General features: G+C 44.2%; 1 protein-coding gene across 1 annotated transcript in view; it reads left to right on the top strand.

Moving 5' to 3' along the window:
* DGL1 (dolichyl-diphosphooligosaccharide-protein glycosyltransferase 48kDa subunit family protein) overlaps nucleotides 1–25,999 on the top strand; it is a 59,976-nt gene that overhangs the window by 23,308 nt on the left and 10,669 nt on the right. The window contains exons 3-4 of the mRNA XM_086519943.1: nucleotides 14,302–14,438; nucleotides 14,524–14,649. Coding sequence (XP_086376069.1) covers nucleotides 14,302–14,438; nucleotides 14,524–14,649 — 263 coding nt within the window. The remainder of the gene's footprint in view (nucleotides 1–14,301; nucleotides 14,439–14,523; nucleotides 14,650–25,999) is intronic.

The following is a 25,999-nucleotide window of genomic DNA, read 5'->3' as shown; positions in this document are numbered from 1 at the left end:
TCGTGCAAGGTATTGAGGTGGCATAAACCGCGCCTTGAGCTTGTCTTGGAAATCAGCCCAACTAAAAGAGAGGGGCGTGAAATCGTCGGCTGCCTCTTGGTGCGCGGCTAGCTGTGCCTCTTGCCATGCATGGTACCAATTGATGGCATCACCGGCAAGGTACATAGCTACCGTCAAAACTTTGCTGTTGCTTGTCTTCTTAGTTGTCGCAAAATAAGCATTAAATTGATGCAACCAAGAATGAATCATTGTAGCATCCATCTTACCGTCATACTTACTGAAAGTCAACTTTTCTGTAACTGGATGATTGGAATCCGCGTCGTGGCTTGCGCCACTTGACGAACTTCCACGATCTTTGGGTGGTTCGGTCTTCGAGGCTAGGATATGGGAAATAAACTCTTGATGACGAATCTCCCTTTGAGCCTCGCGTTCATCGCGCTCGCGTTTGAAAGCAAGTCGATTTTCTTCTTGTTTTGCGGCAAGAGCAATGCGCTCACGCTCCTGAGCAAGGCGCTTATCGTCTTGTCGATCCATCATGGCCATCATTTGCTTCATCATTGCCTCCATAAGGTCTGGCGTATATGGCGAAGGGGGAGGGTTGGAAAAACCTCCCGGTGGGGAGAATCCTTCGTCGCCTCTCTTATGCTCATCACCTGAAGGCAAAGTATCCATGCCGCTTCGGGTGACGACCATGCACTATGATCTTGGGGTCTTAAGCTCGCGAGGAACTTGGTTTCTTGAGGGTCTTGAGGTCATTGATTCGTGAGAATCTTGGGTTCTTGAGGTTCTTGAGGTCCTTGATTCGTGAGAATCTTGGGTTCTTGAGGTTCTTGATTCGTGAGAATCTTGGGTTCTTGAGGTTCTTGAGGGTTTCTTTTGCTTGCAAATCGCATTGGAGAAGGATCTTCTCTTCTCTTCACCCGAGTTCTACCCTTTTCTGCGGGCGCACCCCTTGGCGGCCTTGCGCTCACACCAAGGTTGCTTTTTCCCACCTCACGTCGATTGGCCGGCCGCTAAGTGCATGGTCCGCTCTCAATGAGTGAAAAGAGACACAAGGGGAGGCTGGACAAGCCCTTCTTTCTTGGGATTCCTGTCACTCTTCAACAAACACGATTAGGAATCGCCACGCCCAAGTAAACTTGGGTTCGTGCGATCACAACAAGCAAAAAAAATTCTTGTGGTTCTTTCCTTGAGTAATGCAGAACACTTCCAAAGCTCTGATACCAATGTTAGGTGCAGCGGAATGAATGTTGTAATTTCTCAAGATTAGTGATCTTTATTGCTCAAGGTTCCTTTTAGTTCTTAGGGAAAGAGAGAGCTTTCCGTCTTGTAGAGTGCTGTGGTCACGAACAAAGTGAGTGGATATTGTGCGTGCAAGTGAATGAGACTGAGAGAAGGAGAGAGAAGAGATACGACACCGAGAGGTTGTAAAACCCTCCTCCGAAGGCCCCACTCTCGTCAGCGAGAGTGGTCTATTCTTTGATTGCACAAAGGTGTACAATGCGTATGCAATGGACTATGCAACTTGGTCTATGCCGCCTCCGCCGCCGACGACGACGACGATGGCTGAAATCTGAGATCTTCTAATCGCTGAATTTCGGGACTGTTTCGGTGGCTGAAAATGACTGTTTTGGCTGCGTTTTCTTGGCTGAAAAATGAGGTTTCTTAGGGCTGAAAATTGATGGTCTTTACGGGCTGAATCTGCTACACTTTAGGTGAATAATGCCGGTCTTAATTTGCTGCTGAAATCCAAAAACGCCAGGGGCTGAAATTGGTCCTTCTGTCGTCGGGGTTATTCAAATGCAAAAACGCTAGGCTGATCTGCTGAGTCGTGATGACGCTGGGGCTGATCTGCTGTGCACAAATCGCCAGAGCTGATCTGATGCAAAAACGCTAGGTCTTCTGTGGAGAAAACGCCAGAGTAGTCGCGGGGGTTGGTCTTGCTGAGAAGTTACCTATTGAGCAAGGTGCTCCTTCTGCCTCTTCTGCCATTTAGTGCTAACTTGGGTTTGCTTATATATTAACTTAGCAAAATTGCCCTACCTACTTTTGTAGGAAAGTCACTTAAAAATAGTAAGTGAAAATTCCAATAAATAGGAAAATAGGCTAAATGCACTGGAAAATTCCCCTAACTGATGCTAATGGATTCTGATGGGAATTCCGATGATCATGTTGTGTGCAACCGGAGGATATGCATCTATGCTAAGTGACTGGGCATGCACGGTCTACGAATAGACTCACAAAAGTGCCAGATCACTGCTAATCTAGACTTGACTGAACTGACTGAACCCTGTTGTGGTGTAGCTTGTCCACGGACACATAGGGTTGGGATGTGTCACGTGACAGGCATCACCGGACTGGACATTATCCATTCTCTTCGGAGTCGTTGGTATACATCAATTGGTTCCTCTAGGGCAGCGCGGCGATATGCTTTTCTTCGATGTAGGTCAATTTTGTTTTTTACTTTACTAGAGGTCAGATATAGTAGTAGCACGCTCCACCTCAATGGTTCTCACTCCATTCATCACATGAGCAACCTTAATGTATAGCTTGATTGTAGCCCAAGCCTTCTATTATTCTATGGCCATGTATATAGTTTTGTACACGTCATAAGACAAGCTACTTTTAGCATCTTTGGGCGTTTCTGTACATAGTAATACAAATATGACCATTGGAGAGAGAGAGAGAGAGAGAGAGAGAGAGAGAGAGAGAGAGAGAACCAACCAACTCAACTAACTCAACTATAAATTAGATGATTATTACAATGGGGGCTAGGGGTCTTTATAAACCCCTCAACTAAATTGCTCGACCCAATTCTCATGTCAAATATGATCTAAAATGACAAAATAAATAAACAAGATCACATTGGGCATTCACTTAAGATGTATAACTTTAACATACTTTCTATAGCTCACAGTGGACATATGTAGGAAGACCAAGTCGATGAAGAAGCTACCATGGACTCCCCAACAGTGGGTGACTGTTGGATACACCTCGAATTGGCAACCCTCAACTTGTCACCATAATGAAGTGCCATCTTGAGCATTAGACGACTTGTAGAAATTTGAAATGTAGACCATGCCACATCCAAGAATGCCCGTTTGTGAATCGCGAACACATCACGTTGAAGATTCTTTAAGACAATGACCTTTGGAATACACTAGGTTCATAAGTCTGCCAACAATAATGAGTTGCATATGTAGGAAGACCAAATCGATGAAGAAGCTACCATGGACTCCCCAACAGTGGGTGACTGCTGGATACACCTCAAATTGGCAACCCTTAACTTGTCACGATAATGAAGTGCCATCTTGAGCATTAGACGACTTGTAGAAATTTGAACTGCAGAGCACGCCACATCCTGCCCATTTGTGAATTGTGAACACATCACGTCGAAGATTCTTAGAGACAATGACCTTTGGAATACACTCGGTCCATAAGCCCGCCAACAATAATGAATTGTTTGCAACACATCCATAGTGTTTTGTATGTGTCATGTCGGTTCCTTGGCTTTTGCAATGCTCTTTGGGATGACATGAACTTTGAGACACGGGTCAAAATCAAGTATTAGGAGCGCCACTTCCCTCTCTCTGCCGCTCAAGTGTCTCTCTTTGGCTGAAGCATGTTGTGGCACCCACTAATGGACTAGAAAGTTGGAGCTATTGTTGAGATCATCCAAATTGAGCTTTTTCTTCGTGATCTGCAAGCGTAATGCCTTTGCAATGATCTCATAATTTTCAGGCAACTTCGTAAGTACCGAGGCTACCGATGAGTACCAATCAATGCTATGTCTATAGCTGAGAGTTGGTCATGGATGCCTTTGCCTTCATAAAGAAAGACTGCATGGAAGTTTGAGCTTCAAACTTGATAAAAATTAACTGTTCAAGAAATGTTTGCTCGCATCATCGTAGTTCTCGATCAAATGTCTTTGAGCTTTGACCACATTTTATTGGTAGTTTTCAAAGTCTACCGCGGAAGAGAGATTCTTTGTGAGTGCTTGAACAACAACAGGCATGGCCTTCACTTCACTCGCATCCCAATTAAGGCATGACAACCCTTGTTCCCTTCTCAAGCACTTGTGCAAATCAAAGTTCTCAAAGGTGTCTGACTTGTAGTGATGCCTAAATCGTCTTAAAAGTGTTCAGAATGGAATTTTGCTATGTGGCCGTGAGATTTGAGTGTCAAGGATCAAGCCTACAAAATTTGGAGCTTGTTTGGCATTTTTTCCATAAAAAAATGTCCATCGCGGGTCAAAATTGGCAAAAAATGGCCCTAAAAAGGCCAAACTCTGGGCCCAAATGGTGTGAAACAACTTAATTTTGCCATATCAGTCACGGTTACGAGTGTCCAAGTTGAGGGGAGGGCTGGCTTGACCATATATCAACACTTTCACCTCTATGTGTGAAAGAAGGGGTAGGGTTTCTACAGGTGGTCGTTTGCAATCCCGACGTTTGCTTCTTGTTTCCGATTGTGTGGAGTGAATGAGGGTTTTGTCTCTTCAATTTTGCACTTGGGAGAGTCTATGGAAGTTCTGAGGTTCTCATGGATGTCTGTGCACGAGGAATTGAGGGGAGAAGGTACAGACAATCTGACTTGTATGTCGGTGCAATTAGAGTTGAGGCTACACCAAAGAGTCCAACAGAGTGGATTTTGGTGTTGCTTTTGCAATGGTTTGAGAGAGACCTTCTTGTGGCTGGAGTTTTGGTGTTTTTGATTATCCTTCTTGTGTCTTTTGGTGGCAAGTGAATGTGATTCTAAGCTTTGATCAATTTGACTCCCTTCGTAGTGTTTGCGGGTAGGGAGGGGCTTGTAGTCTTGAGAAGTTTGGAACCTGAATTGATTATTTTTATTGAACTCTTGAGTGATCTTGTTGAGGTAAAGAGAATAAGGGAGTTCATTGTGTTGTGTTAAGGTGTGAGTGTGCGCACGGTGTCTTTTGCTCCATCAACGTCCGACCGCGACCCAAAAAGCTCCTCCGTATGTGAATGGCTTCCTGTAGACCCAAATCCAGATTCAATTCAGCTTGGTGTCCTTTTTGAGTTCTGCCATGTTTGACCACATCAAAAGTAGCACTAGTTGAATCTACGATTCATTGCGGGCCACAAGGCTTCATTTAGAATGCCCTAAACCAAGCCACTCGTGTGCTTTGCTTGTGGAAAGAGCCCGAAGGTAGTGTAGTCAAAGTAGGCTATACAGAGTTGACCCCCCACACTCGCCCGCAGACACACATTCTCTAATGAATTGATTAAGGGTTAATTAACTCCAAAATAGGAGCTTGATGGTTCAAATTGAAGGTTGTGCAAAGGGGTCTGAGCACATGCAACGAGCTTACTATATACACAAAAAAACTATGCCATTTTCCTTCACTAGCTTGCGTCTTAACGTGGATAGTGGCACATAGTGTGTACATATCCTATCAAAAGGGACAATTTAGTGAAATGAAATTGAAATGCAACAAGCCTACTATATACAAAATAAAAACTATGCAATTTTCCTTCACTAGCTTGCACCTTAACGTGGGTAGTGGCACATAGTGTGTACATATCCTATCAAAAGGGACAATTTAGTGAAATGAAATTGAAATGCAACAAGCCTATTACATACAAAATAAAAACTATGCAATTTTTTGTCACAAAGTGATGACGTGTCTGCCTGAGAGCCGAAACCCTAACTGCTGTTGAAACCCTAATTTCTGGAAACCCTAACCCTAAAACCTGCAAACCCTAAAATCTGCCAAAAACCCTAACCCTAACCCTAAAACCTGCGAACCCTAACACCTGCCAAAAATTGTAACCCTAACCCTAATCCTAACCCTAACCCTAACCCTAGGGCAGCAAGGCTGAATCCTGGAAATGGCGAAGAATATGATGACGTGGCATCGTATGGTTGAACCCGCTTTTTGCGGCGCATTCTACGGCAGCCAGCGTTATGCTTTTCTCTCCGCAAATTGCAAGAGAGAGAGAGAGAGAGAACTCATTGCTTTTTTTTTTACTAAAGGTCAAGAGAGCTTGTGAGAGAGAGAAACTTTGCTTTTGATTTGAAGCTTTTGGGGCTCTGGTTTTGGCATCCCTTGTAAATTAAATATGCGAGTTGGGCTCCCACTCTGCAGAGCATCTGGACGCAGAGTCTGAGAGTGAGACCCGATCCACTCTTGTACTCTGAACATTGAATATTACAAAAAGAAATACTGAAAGGGGCGCCAATCTTTGGGGCCAATATCTCTAGGCACGGAACTCCACCGGGCCAGTGCCAATCAATTGTGAACTGTGAACTGTTTTGAAGTGGTTATTTGGTGATGTTGTGATTGATTCTTGACTTGGAGTGTCCAAGTCTGTTACAGTGGTATCAGAGCACGGCCAATTTCTCTTCTACGGGCAATCCGATCCCCAAATTTTTTTTTTTCCACGGCACCTATGGCTTCACGCAAGGATCAGTCGACTCCCTCTACATCCGGAGATGCGGGCAGGAATCACAACGAAGATTCAGGCAGAGTATGGCGCGCCTCGGCCTACTCAGGCGGAGCAACGAGAGATGAAGCGTCGTAAATTGATCGGCGATGCAACAAAGATGATGCTCAATTTGCGAAGGACCCAAAATTGGCAAAATATATGAGCGAGACTTCTTTTCAGGAAGTGCACGGGCAGTGGCAGAAAACCACACCACCACCTCCGAAACCCGCTCTCAAGAAACCTTCTGCTCACAAGACATATTCAGAGAAGGAATTAGAAGAGGTGGTTGATGCACGGATTGCTCAGCTTTTTGATGCACAGAACAAAGCTAAAAAGCACGGCAAAAAGCAAAAGAAAGGCATTGACTTCCCGGGTTATTTGGGTCGTCAGTCGACATTTGACAAAGCAAAGAAACAGAAGAAGTGTGTTCACTTTGAAGGAGTACCCAATTCTTCTTCTTCTTCTTCTTCTTCTGACAATTCTTGTAGCTCTTCAGATTCGAGCGAAGAAGACAGAAAAGGCAAAAAGCGAAGCAAGAAACAACCCTTCGGAAAGGGCAAGAAAAAGACAAAGAAGCCTAAATCTCGCACAGTGACTGACCGTTCTACAGAGGACTCGTCTACAGACAGTTCAGACTCCGATGACGGCAACTTTTATGCGAACAAGAAGAATTTTTATAAAGCCAACCAGTATGACCTTCTGGAAGATAAAAGCAAGAAAGTCCGAGAGTTTAAGAAAGGTTGACACTCGATCAAATTTGACACTTTCTCAGGATACTCAAATGCTTCGAAGGCTTTGTCTTTTATACAACAGTTTGACATCGCTTTCGCGGGAGGACGCTACTCAGAGCACTCCAAGATTTGGAGAGTTGCCTCTTACTTTAAGGGGAATGCTCGAACTTGGTGGTCCACGCTTCTTTTAAACAAGACTGCTCCAGTTAAATGGCTGAAATTTAAGAAGCTTTTTATTTCTTCTTGGTTGATGCAAGAGTATGAACGTGATATACGAGCTGCTTGGAAGCATCTTCGGATGACCAAGAAAGATACAATAAATGCTTACTGTGAGAGATTCTGGAGCTCTTTTCTACCCGTCTCTTCATTCAAGAAGATCTCGTTCAAAGAACAGATGGAGTGGTTTACCTTGGGTCTACCTACAGAGATCCGAGATCACTGCTTGGAACAGAAGTCAGCTTCTATTCAGGAGTTGATGAGTCATGCGAAACGGGGCTTTGCCATTCACTCTGGCAGTCTGACCTACCCCACCGATGAGGTCATGACACAACGAGCCGAACAGACTTCAGCGAATGAAAGTAGAAAGAGAAAGAGCAACCCAGGAAAGAAGAATGCACGACCCAAGCTTACTCCTTAGGAGAGAGCTCGCTTCATCAGGGAGGGGAAGTGCTTTGGATGCGGGGAACATGGACATATCTCCGCGAAGTGCCCTAACAAGGCACCGAATGAACAAGATGAAGAAAGGCCAGAAAGTTCTAAAGTAGCTGAGAGACGTGGTAGAAAAGGCAGATGAAAAGAAGAAATGGTACCACATGGCGTGGGACCTGAACCGAATCAAATGAATGAGAGTACAAACTTTGCCGCTTTTGCGGCAAAGTGAAGGATCAAGAAGCTCTTTTGAAGGAGCCAAGGCCCACTTCTTTTTACTTGGAATTAGCGGCTCGATTTGGAACTACGCTCGATAGGCCGAGGCCACAGGTGGAGGTAGTTCGAGTGGCACCCGGACGGGATGTTGCCATTACACCGAGCATTGGCAAACTTCATTTGCAATGACAGGGGTGTTCAGGGCACCCGAGTGATGTTCTACTCGAAATCCCTTGGTTCCACAAGAACTACATCGTGGTTGACTACCGGGCCGAGAAAGCAACATTGACTACAGAGAAGGGCAGAACCATTGTACTTGATAATAAATTGAAGGGCGAGTCTGTCCCTATTGTATCGGCTTCAGCCATTTCTAAATTAATGAAATCCAGTCTGTTTGTTTACTCGATCTTCATGAAAGAACTGAATGATAAGGATAGGACAAATATGTCCCGGCCAGTGTGAGGTAGGTTTTTCATGTCGGGTTGTGTCTAGAAATGTTTAGCCTTGGGTTTTGGCTCAGTTCCATGGCCATTAGGCTCCTGCAAGGTGGGAGTATTTTTCCCACACCTGTCGGTATTTTCCGTATAGCCCACAGGGCAGCTGCTGCCATTTCCACCTATTTTCCTACATTTCTCATGTCTTGAGGGCTGGTTGATGGCTGGCCGACTTGTCAAGTATATAGGCAGGGCATGAGCGTTTGGGGGAGGCAGTGTGTGTGTAGGCTTTGGGAGCACAGGGCGCCCCTAGGGGGCAACCCTAGGAGGTGACATGCAGCTCTAGTGTTTTTACCCATGCAGCCCAATGTTTTTCTCCCTTTGCCATAGGGAAGCACTCAGCCCTAGCGTTTTTGGTGGGCAGCAGATGCTCGGAGATCTTCTCGACGGTGTAGTAGCTCCTCAAGGCAGCCCTTCACAGGCCTTGTGTCCATGTAGTAGCAGGTTTCCTTGACCGAGATCTAGATCCACATCTAGATCTAGTTAGGAGGAGATGCACCATATCTATGCTCTTAGAGCATGTTGGAGGTGATGTCCATGTGGAGACGGTGTCAGTGGTCTCGTGTGCAGGAGCAGTTGGCAGTGTCGGTAGCAGTCGCAGTTGTGTGCCTCTGGTCTATCCATTGGGCATGTTAGTTCTGTGCCGGACCACCCTTGGTCACTTGTATGAGCAAATTGTTATCAACATGGAGAGCCTTTCCCTCTCTCTCTCTCTCTCTCTCTCTCTCTCTCTCTCTCTTCTACCGAGATGGAAGAGTGGTAATACTGGAGCCGTCAGCGACACAATAGCATGATCCATTGCCTCCCCAACAAGTCTGGACTTAACTATGAGATCCTGGATACTAGGGATGAGGCTTGGCTGTGCCATGACATAATCCAGTGTGCTGGTTCCGTGTATGTGTGGAAAGCATGTGAAGCCTCCTGCAGCAGTAAATCTCTGTAGGCCATTCAAGATGGCCAATCCATGTGCGGTCCCCATGTCTATGAAGTGCCATCCATACTCAGTCTGTTCCCCATCCTGTGATAGTTTGGTTAGGCCCGTCTTTGCCATATCCAGCTCTCTCAGCATCTCCTCTGAAGTATCATAAAATATTGTCTGATGATGGGCAGTCCTAGCATTGAAGTCCCCTAGAATGATAATGTCACCATCTCCAGAGAATTCCCATATGTCATCATCCAAAATAGAGAAGGGGGACTGTCCTCTGGGTGGTGCATATACTGACGTACTTGGGGGAAAGTAGCAAATAGCAATGTAGAGATATCTGCTAGTCTCTGCTCTCAGTCTCACCCACATGTACCTGGCTTGCTCGTCCCTGTGAGCTATATGTATCAATGGCTGTAAACCCTCTTTGAATAACACTGCGACTCCTCGTGAGCCCCGCCCTCTGTGCTCTGATCGTGTCTCCTGTCTACAGGCCATCTCCCATCCATATCCACTAATGTGGGGCATAGATTGCCCAAGGGCCTAATGCAGACGTCTCAGAGTAGAAGATGATGTCTCTCCCGTTAAAACTATCTTCAAAGGCACCCACATCAAGGCGCATAGATCCATTACAGTTCCAGGCGGCAACTTTTAGTGTGGTCCCATAGGTCTCGCACCGTCATATTCCAGTTCAGTGTAGCACACAATCCACGGGTGGCAGCCCCTACTCGCTATACCTTCACACGGGAGACGGATTCTGTATACATAAACGAGATCTACAGACGCCTATGCACTGAGGACCCAGGGCGACCTCTGGAGGAACTTACTACTATATTGGCACAAACATTACATGATGCAGCAGCAGAGGCATACCCACACACCCAGCCCGAGCATAGACGCGGTTCTGGGAGCATGCCTCAGAACAGCTGGTATGATGAGGAATGCCGCCAAACTAGAGCTAGACTTCAAAGGGAGGTGCTTTTGGGAGACATCACTCACAGACAGTCACAGATTGACTTCCGACGCCTAGTGCGGCAGAAAAAGAGGGCTTTTTTGGCTCAACTAGAGCAGGATCTCTACCAGCTATTCTTGAGTTAGGACTCGCGTGAGGCATGGCCGCTCTTTCACGAGTTGTCCCCCCCCCCCCCAAAGCCATTACCTCTACAGAGACTTGGGGTCAGTACGCATCATCTTTGTACAGTCTTTGGACAGCCGCCCCCTCCCGACCCCCCCGACCCATGCCCACACACATGTGCTTTTTTCACCGCTGAGATGGTGAAGAAGGCTATTGACAGGATGAAAACTAGGAGAGCATATGATCATGATGGCTTGGTAGCTGAGCATTTCATGCATGCCAGAGATCTACTAGCAGAGCTTCTAGCAGTCATGTTTAACCGTGCCATGTGGGAGGGCTTGCCTGATACTTGGAGCCTATCTACGATTGTACCTATTTTCAAATCTGGAGACCCTATGGAGCCTAGGAATTATTGCACTATCATGATTGGACACACACTGGCATGGTGGTACGCATCCATTCTTGAGCAGCTGCTGAGTAGATGGGCAGAGAGGGAGGGAATGCGTGCAGCCGGGCAGGCAGAGTTCAGGAGAGGTTTTTCTACTCTTGACCATATCTTGACACTCAGGGCCATCGTCGAGGAGGGCAGATCCCGTGGGAAACGGATCTATTGTAGCTTTGTGGACTTCCGCAAAGCATTTGACACAGTACCCAGAGCTAGACTGATGTGCAGATTATTGGAGATGGGAGTACCCACAGAACTCAGTTGGGGGATCATGGCATTGTACAGACCAGTAATAGGGCACATACGCACCCAAGAGGGTCTATCTACACCGGTTCACTCCACTATTGGGGTGAAGCAGGGCTGCTCGCTCTCTCCTACTCTATTTGGTATGTATGTGGATGAGGTTTTTGACTACATTGGGAGAGATGGGGATAGAGGTGCACCGTTGGCGGGGACATGGATCCCGCTATTTTTATACGCTGATGATATCGTGTTGATCTCCGACTCCCCGGAGAGGATGTAAAGTCACCTGGATGCTTTGCATAGGTTTGCCCATGACGGTGGTTTGTCCGTTAACCTTGGGTCATGGTATTTGATACCACCCCACTGTGGATCAGGAGGTCAGCGCATGCATTTGCATATGGCTAGGAGACGGTGGAGTGTACAGATGCTTACACTTACCTTAGAGTGGTTTTAGTAGACCCGCATTCTCATTAAGGAGAGCGGCAGAAACTAGATTGACCAGAGCCCATTCGACATTGGGTAGATTGGAGAGGATGTGTTCATAGGTTCAGTTTCAGGAGCCTCGGACGAAGCTCTGGCTCTTTGACACATTAGTGGCTTCTGCATTGCTCTATGGAGCTGAGATTTGGGGGCCTTCATTGGACCATCACGGGAGAACATGTTGCACTGATGGATGGGGGAACATGGAGAAGCCCCTGGTCTCTATGATTTCATGGCTCATTAGAGCCAAGGCTTCAGTACCACATGCCATTATCCGAGCAGAGCTAGCTGCCTCCCCACTAGTGGTTGAGGCGCTCACCAGATCTGTCTCCTTCATAAACCGCGTGTGGGAACTTCCCAGAGACAGATACGCCCGCCTTGCACTTGAGTCCTCTCGACAGTTAGCCATGCAGGGAGATACAACATGTTGGTATGGGGAGATGACATCATGGTTCTAGGCGCATGGGTTCAGTATAGACAGATTGCCCCCCTTCCTGGACTCACTAGACGCACCCTCCATAACTCTTACACATTCTGAGATCACCAGGCTCATCCGCTAGGACCTGACTCAACTAGACACCAGAAGGACATGGATATAGCCAGCACAGGAGCTGGGCACGAAGATGGCTTTCTACAGAGAACATCTTCTCCAGCTTATGGCGTACATGGACACCCACTTGTCCCATGGGATACAGTGTGCTATTGGCCAGATACGCACATCTTCACACCAAATGCGGATCGAGACTGGGGGATACAACGGAGTACCAGCGGAGGCCAGGACATGCCCCCTGTGTAACATGGAGCCTCAAACAGAGTTACACTACACATGCCACTGCCTCGTCTACTACGAGATACGAGGCCGCTTCCATTGCTTGTTCAGAGAGGGCTTTGGACCGCTCTCCAACGTCATGGGGTACGAGGATCAGAGATTCCTGGGTTTGTTTCTGCTCGAGCTGCGCAGACACTGAGAGAACCTGCTGAGAGGAGAGGCCAGCCAATCTTAGAGGCACACCACAGACTTCTTTAGAGCAGACACTGGACACCCGAAGGAGTTACTACCACAACAGATCTTGTCGCCTCACACCAGAGGCACACTGATCGACCGAGTGAGTGAATTGGGGAGATCGAGACGCCCATGACTGCGGAGGACTACACAGCATTGACGGAGGCTACATCAGAGGATCCAAATCACTTTGGCCCGACATGCAGGACGCCCAGTTCGACTGCTGACCATGGAGGAGATTGATGAGATCCGCCAACGACCAATGCTGGATCTCTTGTGATTTGTGGTTTAGCTATCCCGACTAGTTGCTTTGTTCACACCTACCGGCTTAGGATTTCACAGTATCACAACACTCCCTAGGTGCAACCTCATGCACGGATGCAATGTAGACATAGTTTTCCATGGGTCTATACCTTGCACTTTCCTTCAAGGGTGAATCTGGGCTTATCCTAGATTCATCTAGGTATATTTTTTATTCGTATAGCGGACATGCAGACTTCACATTGTGAAGTTTTCGTCCAAGTTACGACCAATTGATATTGTGCTAATTCTTTCTATCTTTTGTGGTGCGTATGCCCTATCAACTACCTCATTTTTGTGCTAATTTTTCGATTTCATGCTTCTTTTAGTGCTAGGCTTCATTATGGCTGAGTCTACCCTTGATCTCGTGAGTCATGACAGAAACTCAGTACGCTGAACTTTGTGTTGATGTATGCTCATGTGTGTGTGCGTGTGGTGTGTGTTGTGTTGGGGAGCATATGTTAGTACCTAGTTCTACACCCACTATTGTGCATTGACGACGTTAGTGGGGATGTCGTGGTATTTAGTCAATACTATGCATGATGGAGCATTGTCTTGTGGGTGACTACCATGGGTCTATACCTTGCACTTTCCTTGCCTATCCTGGATTCATCTAGGTATGTATAGTTTTCCTCATAGAAAAGCATTCGCTTTCTTGGAAAGCACTCAAAAAAACATCCTGCTTTTATTAAAGCATCTCATAACCCATCTTTATTCATGTACTTGCATCTTAACTCATAATTCTGACCCAGCTTGAATTTCCTCCTCAGACCAACAAAATATTCCCTATCTGATGCTCCATCACCCATCTTGTGATGCATCAGGAATATATGTTACCCGGTTTCTCCCATCGAACTTACGGAACAACTCCTTCACGATGCTTATATCACCCATCATATGACACATCAGGGATGTCTGTTCGTGATGGCTTTTATCGGTTTTTGTAGATATACAGTTCCCAATTTAACAGTTCGGGCGGCCCAAATTCATCTTCCCTGGTCATTTTGCCAGTTTTAGAGAGTAGATTTTGGTAGAACTCATTCTACTTACACTTGTAGGTCATATTCTGCTTGTTTCATTTTATTTTATTTTTTCTCTTGTGGCCTAAATTCCATCTTTCTTGGTTGGAAAATTATGTGAGTGATTTTTTGGTTTCCTTCATTAATAGCAAGTTGGCCTCATGATAGGAACTTTCATTATGCGAGTGATGCATTTGTTGTGATTGAGGACGTTATCATTGGCATGTAGCATTGATAAGACTTGGATAATTATGCTGTATCCTTTGACTTTTGCAGAATTTGGAGGCTCTGTGGATGCTGCCGGTATACTGGAATTTGTAGATTCAGGTCGGGATTTAATTTTAGCAGCTGATTCAGAAATGTCTGATACCATGCGGATTATTGGTAGCGAATGTGGTGCTGATTTTGATGAGGTTTGCTTGTTTTTGGTTTGGAAAGATGAGCTGATGTATCTTTTTAAATGTACAGATATTGTAAGTTGTTTAATTTATTTTGCAGGACTTTAACGCTGTTGTGATCGATCACTTAAACTTTGCTATTTCCGAAGACAGCAATGAGCACTCTTTGATTGCTGCTGACTCTTTTGTCAAGTCAAATGCAATTCTAGGTGAAAAAGACATTGAGGTAAGAGGAAGGTTTCTTGTGACTGCCCCTGATGTGGAACCATCCTCTCTTTAGTTTTGATGAAAAAACTCTTGACAGTGCAGCAACTATATATAAACATCTGTCTGATATTGTGTGTGTGTGTGGATCTACATATACCCATTTTTGTTGACAAAGGAGACGGCTGATTACTATTACTTGAAAAAGCCCCTGAGAATGTTCAAATGATGCCAATTCTGAGAGCAAGTACATCATTGGTTACAAAGCTGGCCCAAAGGCATCAATCTGAAAATTGTAAAAACTTAACACAACTAGCCACATGGCAATTGTAGAAAGTGAAAGTCAAGGTAAAAGACCTCTCCTGAAGAGAGTAAAAAGTGCCTTGGTAAGCTAAGTGGAGAGAGGATGACATCAGCCTTTGAAAGATTGGCACTTCCACCAAAAACCAACTTTGCTATTGTATATCAAAAACTTGAACCACCAAAAGCGTTCGGCGGTCAGAAGGACAAGGAGCATCTGCAATGGCAAGAGCTCGAACGCCGAGCATTGCCCACCAACTGGTATGATCTAGTAGTAGAAGGCAATGGATAAGCATAAGGGAGAGAGCAATCGATGATGATGATGAGGGAGGAGGCAATGGAAATCACCAAGAAATTGCAAGAGGATGCCAGAAGATGAGCAACAAAGCATTGCAATGGAGGTTGGAGTTAAGTTTTAACAAGGAACTATCAACCAAGATAGAAACCAGTCCACTTGCTAAACATGGCTCTTGAAGACTTAGAGTTGGGGAGAGAACTCCAAGTAGACATTGAAGGAGGCTTGATGTAGAAACTTGGTAGAGCAAGTCGAGAGCAGAGTGGTAGGCCAACAATAGCAAACCCAAACAACCCAAAGCGGGGAACTCAAGAAATCGAGGAAAGCAAGGAACACAATAAAAGAAAACGGAAAAGAAGAAACCGAGAAAATCAAACGAAAAGAAAACCCTATATACCCCCCCCTACCCCCCCCCCCCCCCCCCCCCCCCAAACAACAACACACACACTCACGTCGAAGTCAGTTTATAGAGCATGAAGAAAACAAAGCATGCAAAAACCAAACTCTGCACACACACACACACGTGCTATTTGCTGAGCCTATTCTTTGAATATTTAAAAAAACGTTTCTCATCTCTAAAAAGAAGGCGAAGAATGCCTTGTTTGGTTCCTCTGCTAGTGATTACTCCTTATGTGGAATTTTCCTTCGACCTTACAACTTCCTGAGAGGATCCTTGGGGGTGGTAACTTGTTCGACACTCAGTATTCGGCATTGACAAAGTCTATGGTATGTCGTAAGATTTGGACAATACTATGCATGATGGAGCTGATGGTTATATTGTCTTGTGGGTGACTACCATGAGTCTATACCTTGCACTTTCCTTTAAGGGTGAATCTGGGCTTATCTTGGATGCATCTAAGTATTTCTTCTTGTTGTCCTCCACTTGGGGGTTGGTGGCTTGGGATAGTGTCTTCTCATTAACAAATGGTGAGACACTCCCCTTGTATATGCATGGTGGTACTCTCTTGATCGATCCTACTTATGAGTAGTAGTGACGTGCAGCGCGTCGATTCTCTCTCCTCTTGAGCAAGTCTATACCTTGTAATGCCGTGCTTGTAACCCCCTCTATTGGGTGTTTCTAGATCACCTTATCATTCGTAGAACACTCAGATGTCCTCTGAACCATCTGAAATGAAGGGGCACCCAAAGTGTTTTCATCTTGCCTCCACTAGAACCAAAGCCTTGTCAATCAAAGCCTTTTGCTCATCAAGCATCGTCGTGTGCATTTTCTTGTAATTTAAGCCAATCAATGTATATAAGGGACCAACTTGAGCAGTAGCCTTCACCATCCTTTTCCATCGGTTAGTTCTCAATAGATTGAAGGAGATGTTGAACTCAATAAGAGTGCAAGCAATCTCATTTCTGCCAGCTTTTGTTGCTCCTTGATCCAAGATTGAGGATGCTCACACGAGGGCAAGGTGGTCTACCGAAGCCGTTTTGACATATTCTGTACCATTAACATCCTCAGAAAATCGTGCATGACACGGGCCCTCTTCCCGCTAGTATGAGGTTGCAACTAGTCTGCATAGTTTCTGTAAAACACAGATGTCTGTGTAAATAATACAAAGGCACACAATAACGTTAGAGGCTATTATATGGCCCTTTCCCTAGCGCTTAGACTGATGCCCAAAGACCCAGCATCGCACTAGTGATTTTTTAAACTAAAAAACCAAACAGATTCAATCCGTACAGTACTGATGTGTATTATACAAATGTACCGTATGGATTTAGTCCGTACGATATGGATTGTACCGTATGGATCCGATTTGTACGTACCTACGGTACAACGTTGTTGGATTCTTTCTTCGTTTTGGGCAATCCTTGTTGCCATACAAGTGACCGTCTGATGGCAATCATAGCATTGATTCTTCTTTTGATCCTCGGTACGATAACCTTTGCCTTCGCCATTCTCCTTGAATTTCTTCCGCGGAGGTGCAGTTGACTGATTCGAAGCTGTTGATGTAGCGAAGCGCTTAAAAATTTGACGTAGAAGTGCCATCATTAGAGGCCCCCCCACTCCCGAGCACGGCCAAAGTATTATCATAGTTCTTCACAAATTTGTAGATGTCCTTCAGGAAACCTTCTTTAAGGTGATCGCAAATTGTGAAAGAAAGACATCGAGCTTAATGCTCTATGACTTGGGCATTCCCTATGTGGGAGGACACAAGAGGTTTAATACCCTCTGGACTAACAGCGCAGGATTATGCGCAAGGACAGATACCTAGATTGATTTCTAGGAGGAATATTCTTCTCGAGGTTGAGAAGGCGAAAGTGAGTTAACAGATTCTCGGAAAGACGTGAATGATGAGTTATTATGTGGCTCGTAAGTTAATGATTGGTAAAGGATATCCTTGAGGTACTAGAGGAAGGACATGAACCGGTAAGGTAAGTATCGAATTATTGAATTTTTGTTTAATTTAATTTCTAAGTTCTCTTTTGAGAAAGGACTAGCTCAACTCACCATTGAGCAAGATTTGAAATTTTCCGGTTTCTCCTTGCAGTTCAGTTCGATCTCTACAGTTGAGGAGAACTGTTTATAAGTGAGAGGGATGTTGCTAAAATTGGCTTTATTTGACAGAAAAATAATTCTGAATGAATTATTGGAATTTTAAGTGAGAGGGTTTTTCTCACTGGAGACATCTGAGTACAGAGCATCCCTAGTGCGCCATTCAAAGTAATGACAGGAGCACTGTGAAAGGGAATATCTGTAAGGCCACCAAGAACGGGTACTTCTGATGCGTCACAACGGATGGGTGACAGGGAGCATCAGTAGGAAGTATCCGACCATCCGGGAACAAACATCTCTGATGCGTCATAGGATGGGTGACATAGAGCATCGTGAAGGGGATTGTACCGTAAGTTCGGTAGGAAAGGACTAGGTGATGGGTATTCCTAATGCGTCACAAGGTGGGTGACGGGTGCATCGGAAAGGGGATATCCATAGTCGAGAGGAAATCTGAACTGGAAAAGAGGAATACGCGTAAAGACACAAGCACAAGAATAAAGATGGGTTCTGAGAAGCTTTTCTTAAAAGGCGGAAAATTTTAACGAGTTTTTTGGGAAGAGCAAACGCTTTCCTGCGAGGAATCTATGTTTGCATTGAATTTGTGCATGTGGTTGCATCCAAGGACGCCTGGGTAGTGTCGTGAAAAGCATTGTTTTAAACTTATAAGGTTTTATTGAGTTTTTGGGCAGGTTCAGACCAATTTTAAAATATGCTGGCCGTCCACTTAATAAGTGGGCAGCCACTTAGAAAATAAAGCAACAAAACCAGCTAGCGAATTCTCTCTCCCTATTTCGGGTAGAGCAGCAAAAAAAGAAAAAAAAAGAAAAAAACAAAGGCCGCGTTCTCTAAGCGAGCAGCTATTCGTGCCGTGGCCAAGGAGCTATAAAAGCACCACATGCCCTCACTGAAAGGAGTTACCAACGTCAGCAGAAGACTCTGCCGCCAGATAACGCAAGAGATCGCGAGACTACGAAGCACGGAAGTCGCTTTTCTCGTACAAGAGCAACAGGTATCTATTGTGGATTCGCCATACGAATTGTTGTCGCGTGTTTGTGTGTGTGTTTGCAAGTACTTCATCGTGAAGGAGAAGCGAGAAGGCTTCGGCCTACGCTTGGGAATTTCGGGAACGGAATTCGAAAATTGTCTGCGGAGTCTCGACTCCGAGTGCAAACGGAAAAAGGATTGAGAGCTCGTCTCTTGGATTTCCCTTACGGGAAGGAACGACCATCGATTCAGAGATTTAGAACGGAGGGGTTTTCTCCGGTTCTCGTGCTTGTAAAAAGATTCTCCCTAATAAAGGATTCTCTCTAAGGGGGGGGACCAGCCCATCTTTTGGTCCCCAGTACTGTGTCGATTTTCTCTCTCTCTCTCTCTCTCTCTCTCTCTCTATCTATTTCTCTCTATATCCTTTGGCTTCAATATTAAGTGATAAATTTTATTTATCCGAGTATATTTTATATTGTTATGCGCTCCTGTTTGTGACAACAACAAGTGCTAGGGCAACAACAACCACCTCTTTTGAATGATGGTAGAGTTGTAGTCAACTACACTCAGCCAACACATATGCCACAACCCACGAGAAACCAGTACTCCATGGATGCAAATACGTTCATGTTCATAGCCAATCAAGAGTATGGTTCGAAGAACATTCTTACTAGACAAGAACAACCATTGGTTGTATCATAAGCTATGAAACAAGAAGGTCCATGCTATGAATGTCGAGGTGACCATTGGGCACGAAGTTGTCCAAACAAGGGTCCACAAATAGAAGTATTTGTATTCTGTGAATGTTGTGGAAGAGACCATCTACGCCAACACTGTGCTAAAAATCCAGACTAGGAAGGGAAAGCAACAATGAATGTTGTAGGCGTGATACCTTCTTCAAGCGGATCCGAGGTAGAACCCGCCATTCTTTTAAACGTGATGACTCGAGCTCAAGCTCAAGAAGCTGCTAAAAACTCAATCTTTGAGGAGGAACCCAAATTGCAACCTCAAACAAAAATTGAAAACATCTCGATGAGAAGTGCAAGAAAATCATGGAAATCCAAACGAGACAAAATGAAAGCAAAAAGGCTACAGGAGAAAGCTGCTTTCGAAACTGAACTGAATCAAACAAAAGAACAGCTTAGACGAGAGAAAGAAATCAAGAAAAACGCAAAGGGACCTAAAGAGTCAAAAACTAACTCGGGAGGTTCAGTTTTGGTCGACGAAGTCTTTGAACCCTTAGGTGCAATTTTGAAGGCCTATGAAGCTAGGCTAAAACCCAATCAAACCCAAGAGGATAGATGGCTGACGTATCCTCATCCAGGGTGTGAAAAAGAGAGGTTGCAAATGTGCAAGGAGCTCATCCAGGCGGCCCAAGCTCTTATGAGACCACATGTTCCAGATGCTCCAAAAACGGAGGTTAAAATGGTACCTTCTGAGTGGAAAGCCACGCCAAAAACGAGAGATACCAAGAGCTTGCACGAATTGATGTCTTCTCCTATATAATGCACACTTTATTCTTAGAGATGCTAAAAATTAGACCGCATCTATGGGGCCAAATGGACAAACACTTGGAAAATCCCTTTGCATGACCAACTTGCGGACAAAAACATGGATGACACCTTAACAAACAAAGCCAGTACCAGTAAATAAGGTGGGTGACTATTGTGAAGGAGAAAAAGGAATTACCACCTTACCACTTGAGTACAAAGAAGTAAAGACGATTGCTATATTAGATAGTGGGGCAGGAATTGCCATTGCAACCAAAGAAATATGAAAAAAATGGGGTATGAAAACTCGATTGAAATTGCAATTAGCGGATGGATACGTGGAGAGATCGATAGGAATATTAGAAAAAATCATTGTATCCTCGTGTGGCATAGAGTATGAGCATACCTTTGCCATAATGAATTTTGACAAGAGCAGCAACTTTGACATCATATTGGGCAGACCATTCATGCGTTAGCTCAAAATGGTACAAGACTGGGGCTATGACTATATCTACTTGAGACACAAAGAGGTCACAACGAAAATCAATGTCAGAGATCATAGTTATAGAGATGTAGAGCGAACCTCGGGGGAAGAATTACACTCTATCAGGATGTAGGAGTCTTAGAAAAGAAGATTGCATCCTAGAGCGTTCAGTAGAAGATGAAGCTTACATTAAGGAACCATTCCCAGAGGAGTTGTTTGAACCCTTTAGATGGGATCAAATACTGGCAACTCTTGATGTCTGCGTAAACGAGGTAACCAGTAACAAATTTTGTGACGAAGATGGCTTTGACATAATTCCCTTATTTACAATAAAGGTGTTGAAGGAAGATAACAAAGTTTGTGAGTATAAAAACAGAAAAGTTGAGACAGATAGCTACGTCTTGGAGTATGGTGCCAAAGTGCAAACGAAGGAAGCAGAGCAACCACGAGAATATGTCATCATTGACATACTTGAAGAATCGACAAAAGTTGTTTCAAAGAAGTCCACTCTAGAAAAAATGCAAATGAAAGCAGATAAAGGAAAAAAGTTTCCAAGTTCAACGTCAAACGTTCAACAAACATAAGATCAAAAGAAGAATAGGGATAAGGAAGAAGATCAACTGTCTCCTATGATGATCAAATTCAGCATATGCGGAGAAACAGGACTCAAAATCACATGTTCAGTTGTGATAGATCCAGAAGCCAGCAAACAAAGGAAAAAAGTTTCCAAGTTCAATGTCAAACGTTCAACAAACATAAGATCAAAAGAAGAACAAGGATAAGGAAGAAGATCAATTGTCTCCTATGATGATCAAATTCAGCATATGCGGAGAAAGAGGACTCAAAATCACATGCTCAGCTGTGATAGATCCAGAAGCAACAAAGAATCTAATGTCTTATGATACGTGGATAATGATGGGAAAGCCGCCCATCACCGAGCTAGAGGAGATTGTACACAAGTTTAAAAATGCCAATTCCTAGCTTTGGCATGGTCGAGGCCGTACTCAGGTTGAGTACCGAAGAGTATAAGGATACTTTCCACATAATTGACTCCCATCATATCAAAGAGAGTCTGATCGTGACAGAAAGCTGGACGAACATCTTCTTTCAACCACAAGGAAAATCTTCAACAACAACACCACAAAAAACCCCAAAAGCACCTCAAGTCAATGCAAAAAAGGAGCAACCAACCATCGTGGAAAAAGATAAAGCAAAGGTAAACACTGAAGTATATCAACCTCGCAAGACGACTTTACCCTCAACGAGCCTCTATCAAACTTCCCATGTAGCCTCTACATCAAGAGCCAAACCATCGGTAATGCAATGGAAACTGAAACAAAAATTCTATCAACCAAAGTTTCCATCACAAAAAGGCATCCAAAAGAAGCCGAAGAATTTCAATCAAGTATTGGTATCCAAAGAGCACATTGAAGTCAAAGACCCAGTTTGGATACATGAAGCTCAAGTTCAACATCAACAACCAAAGGTCATTGGGTGGGTAGCATCAAATGAGTCAATCATTGCTCAAGGCTACTTCCAAGGAAACGCTAATGTTTGGGCCAAAAAGCCTAAAGTAATAGCCTGGATCTACCCACCTCAACCAGCGAGTTCTACAAAGAACAAGACGCACTATCAACACAAGGCAAACAACTCAAGCAGGAGAAAGAACAACAGCAAAAGGCATCAAAAGAAAAGATCGAAGAAGCAAACAAAGCGACAAGTTTGGGTACCAAAGTCAATCGCTAGTTAAATTACCCAAGTGGATGATTCTAGTCAAGCTACTCGAAGCACAAGGATTTTATGAAGGTAACACACGAATATAGTTACCAAAACTTGTAGCTCAACTTGGAACAACAAAGATCAATCAAGAAGCACCAAGGCTCTACCCAAAGGTACACAATCAACAGGAAGAGCCAACAGCCAGTCACCATTGATAGTGCTAAGAACTCTAGATGGATAACTCGTCTTCAGCTACAAAAGCAAGGCTTTTACAACGGAAATCATCAGGTCTGGATACTAAAGCCTAGTGTCCATCAAATTATAGAAGAAGGTAAAATGCCACAAAAAACAAGATGGTTTTCAAAATTGCTTGTGGAAACTCAAACACAAAGAACCCACACAAAGATTCAACCACTTCTCAAAGCAAAAACTACATCAGTCCCTATAAGAGCTGCATGACTTGTTTCACAAAGCAATGTGAACATACAAACAAGCAAGTCAAGAGGAGCCAAAATATGCCAGCCTACTCGACAAAATGGTGGCATCCAATGACCAACATAATGGAAGAGGCCTAAATTTTCAGAACTTATAGAATTGGGTTTCTGGCCTTGAATAGGTAAGTCCAGGTCGCCATTAAAAATACATGGCATAAAAGTCAGAGTCGGGTAGCTAAGCCACTAAATGAGCGAGGCGTTAGTCCCAAACTTTATGTAATATTTTTTGTGGTCTAAGCGTCGTAGCTACTCTTAAGTACTGCTTAAGCTAGAAGAGTTGAGCATAATTATGTTGTGTCACTCATGCTGGTATAGGTGAGCATACGAGTCGAAGTCATTGTAGTATAGTGGTAAGTGAAGGAGGAAGTCCAAAAGACACTCACATACTCAGCACAATGAGGTATGAGTGGACAAGCGTCTGCATCGAAAACCCTTCTTGGAAACATGGAAGCTATTGAGACATCCTTTGATGTCACATGTGCTACATTTGTTCCTTGAAGCACCAATCAACTCTATCTTTCGCATTGTATGGTTTTTTTTGAAGATTTTACATAAGCATATAGAGTGTCCCATAATTGGCACCTGCATTAAGCACTCTTTCTTTGTTTCTCCCAAGCACTCACCTTGCATGACAGGTACTTCAAGTCCAAATGCTCAACTCCAATAAGAGCGTATACCAAGGCACTTTTTTCCCACTGGGTTTTTTACCTTTGGTTATCCAGGTTTTCAAGCCCTAATCTAAAGACACCCATCACCACACTCTTGTATATATTCCTTCTACATCAACACTAAGGAAATGGCTACCTAAATTAATCATCAACGACTTGGAGCAAAAACTGCAGGTCTCCATATGCTTATCAAGAGAATCTTTTTATCTCCAAGGTCGACAACAAAGCTCCATAAAAAATGGCAAGGACCTACAACGACAAGCAATGACAATTTCCACAAAAGACTCATCACCAACAATCAAAAGTAGCTCCCACAATGCTTCAATGTGTGACCTATTGTAGACAACTTAAATTGCAGTGGACATGGAAAACAAACCCATCATAAAGTCCACGCCACAAAGAGGTTCAGCTCTACAAACTCAAAACATGAAAATCCCTCTGCACGGTGGCCAAGACTGGCAACAAAGAGAAGACTCTACAACAAGAAGAAAAGTTGCCTAGAAAATCAAAGATCAAATCACGTATCAACAACATGGCAGATACGAATCACTCAAGGAAGAGGGGAGAGTCATCAACGACAACGCACTTCCCAGGATGAAGACCAACCTTGAAGACAAAGCTGAAGACAAACCTATAACAAGATTACACAAGGTCGTGTCAAGGGACGACACGATTTAGGAAGGGGGGAATGTTAAGAGACAGACTGAATGGGCACCCACGTGGCCAGACACGTAGCCGGACACCACATTTATACTCTATTAATTTTCCGAGCTAGTGTAGTATACTCTATGTAAATCCTGATTCCAAAGTAGTAGGTCAATTCCTTGAGTTGTAATGCTGTCATGACATTTGTACATAGTACCCGAAACGAGAAATCGGAACGGGGAACGACAACATGCATGAAATGCCATTCCTTGTTTCGGATACTCACGTTTGAAACACGGAACGGGGATCTGGAATGGAAAATCAGGATGGGAACGGGGAACGGGGACTTGAAAATGGCCATTCCCTGTCACTATGCATTTGTAAAAGTCCATGTGAATTGGCCACTGGCATTTAGAAAGCCCTAGATATAAAGGTCAATAACTTTAATGTGAAAGGAGGCTTATCTTTTAGAGAAGAAAGTGTAACAGACTTGGACACTCCAAGTCAAGAATCAATCACGACAGCACCAAATAACCACTTCAAAACAATTCACAGATCACAATAGATTTGCACTGGCCCGGCGGAGTTCCGTACCTAGAGATATTGGCCCCAAAGATGGCGCCCCTTTCGGTATTTCTTTATGTATTAAATCAATGTCAAAGTACAAAGAGCGGTTAGGGTTTCACTCTCAGACTCTGAGTCCAGATGCTCTGTAGAGTGAGCCCTAAACCACTAATTTAAAGGTTACAGGGGATGTCCGAAAGCAGAGCCCCAAAAGCTTTCAGTTCAAAAGCAAAAATTCTCTCTCTCTCAAGAGAGCCAAAAATAAAGCAAACCAGCTCTCTCTCTCTCTCTCCAATTCACTTGCGTAGCCAAAAAAGCTCAACACAATTTGCGTTGCTTGCTGCTTTTTCCCAGCTCCGCAAATTCCGGCGCAATTTTCGGAAATTTCGTACTGCTGCCACGTTGCATATCAGCTGCCAGATTAGGGTTTCCAACCACTTTAGGATTTCAAACAACAATTAGAGCTAGGGTTTTTGCAAATTAGGGTTTTTGGCAGAAATTAGGGTTTCTACTGTCGGTAGCCACGTCATCACTTTGTGACATACCCCCCTCTTGAAAGCATTGTAATCGACCGCGATTATGCCTGCAAAACCGACAGAAGCCATAAACCGTCTTAGCAGACACTGACTGTTAGTACCTACGTACTAGGAACACACATCTAGCACATGTACCAAATCGACAGTCACATCACATGACATCACAGGAAATTACTAGACATCAGAGGACATCACATGACATTCAACATTCATTCGGATCTTAGAGCATGATTTATCGGCAATGTAGCTAGCAATCGCATCTAGATCCGATCGGGACCTCATCGATGTCAGATTGACTTATCCCTATTGCAACCATGTCTATTCGAGATCAATCAGACCAAAATGCTGCTGTCATTTCGTCTATCAATTCCTGCACTTAAAAGAAGTCAAGAACAAATTAGTATCATAGTCAAGAATTCCATTTCATTAAAGTCATACAGCAGAATACTGTCAGCTTTCAGTATCCCTGAAGCTCAAAGAGACATCAGTGACTCTAGTATCTAAATCAAGGCATCTGTTGACAAAGGAGAGGAGCGGAGTGACTCCCCTCTTGTGCAAACCCACTGCACCAGATCTCCGGCCAAGCTGAATTCTGGGTTCCGTTTGGAATAGACTATGCTAAACCAAAAGCATCGAGGTAAAGTTTCACGATCTGAGGAGTTCTGCTAGGTCCTTCTCCTCCATCCA

Source organism: Adiantum capillus-veneris, chromosome 9 (assembly GCF_014529385.1).
Source record: "Adiantum capillus-veneris isolate H3 chromosome 9, ASM1452938v2, whole genome shotgun sequence".
Taxonomy (NCBI): Eukaryota; Viridiplantae; Streptophyta; class Polypodiopsida; order Polypodiales; family Pteridaceae; genus Adiantum; species Adiantum capillus-veneris.
This window is presented reverse-complemented; position numbering and strand designations above follow the sequence as displayed.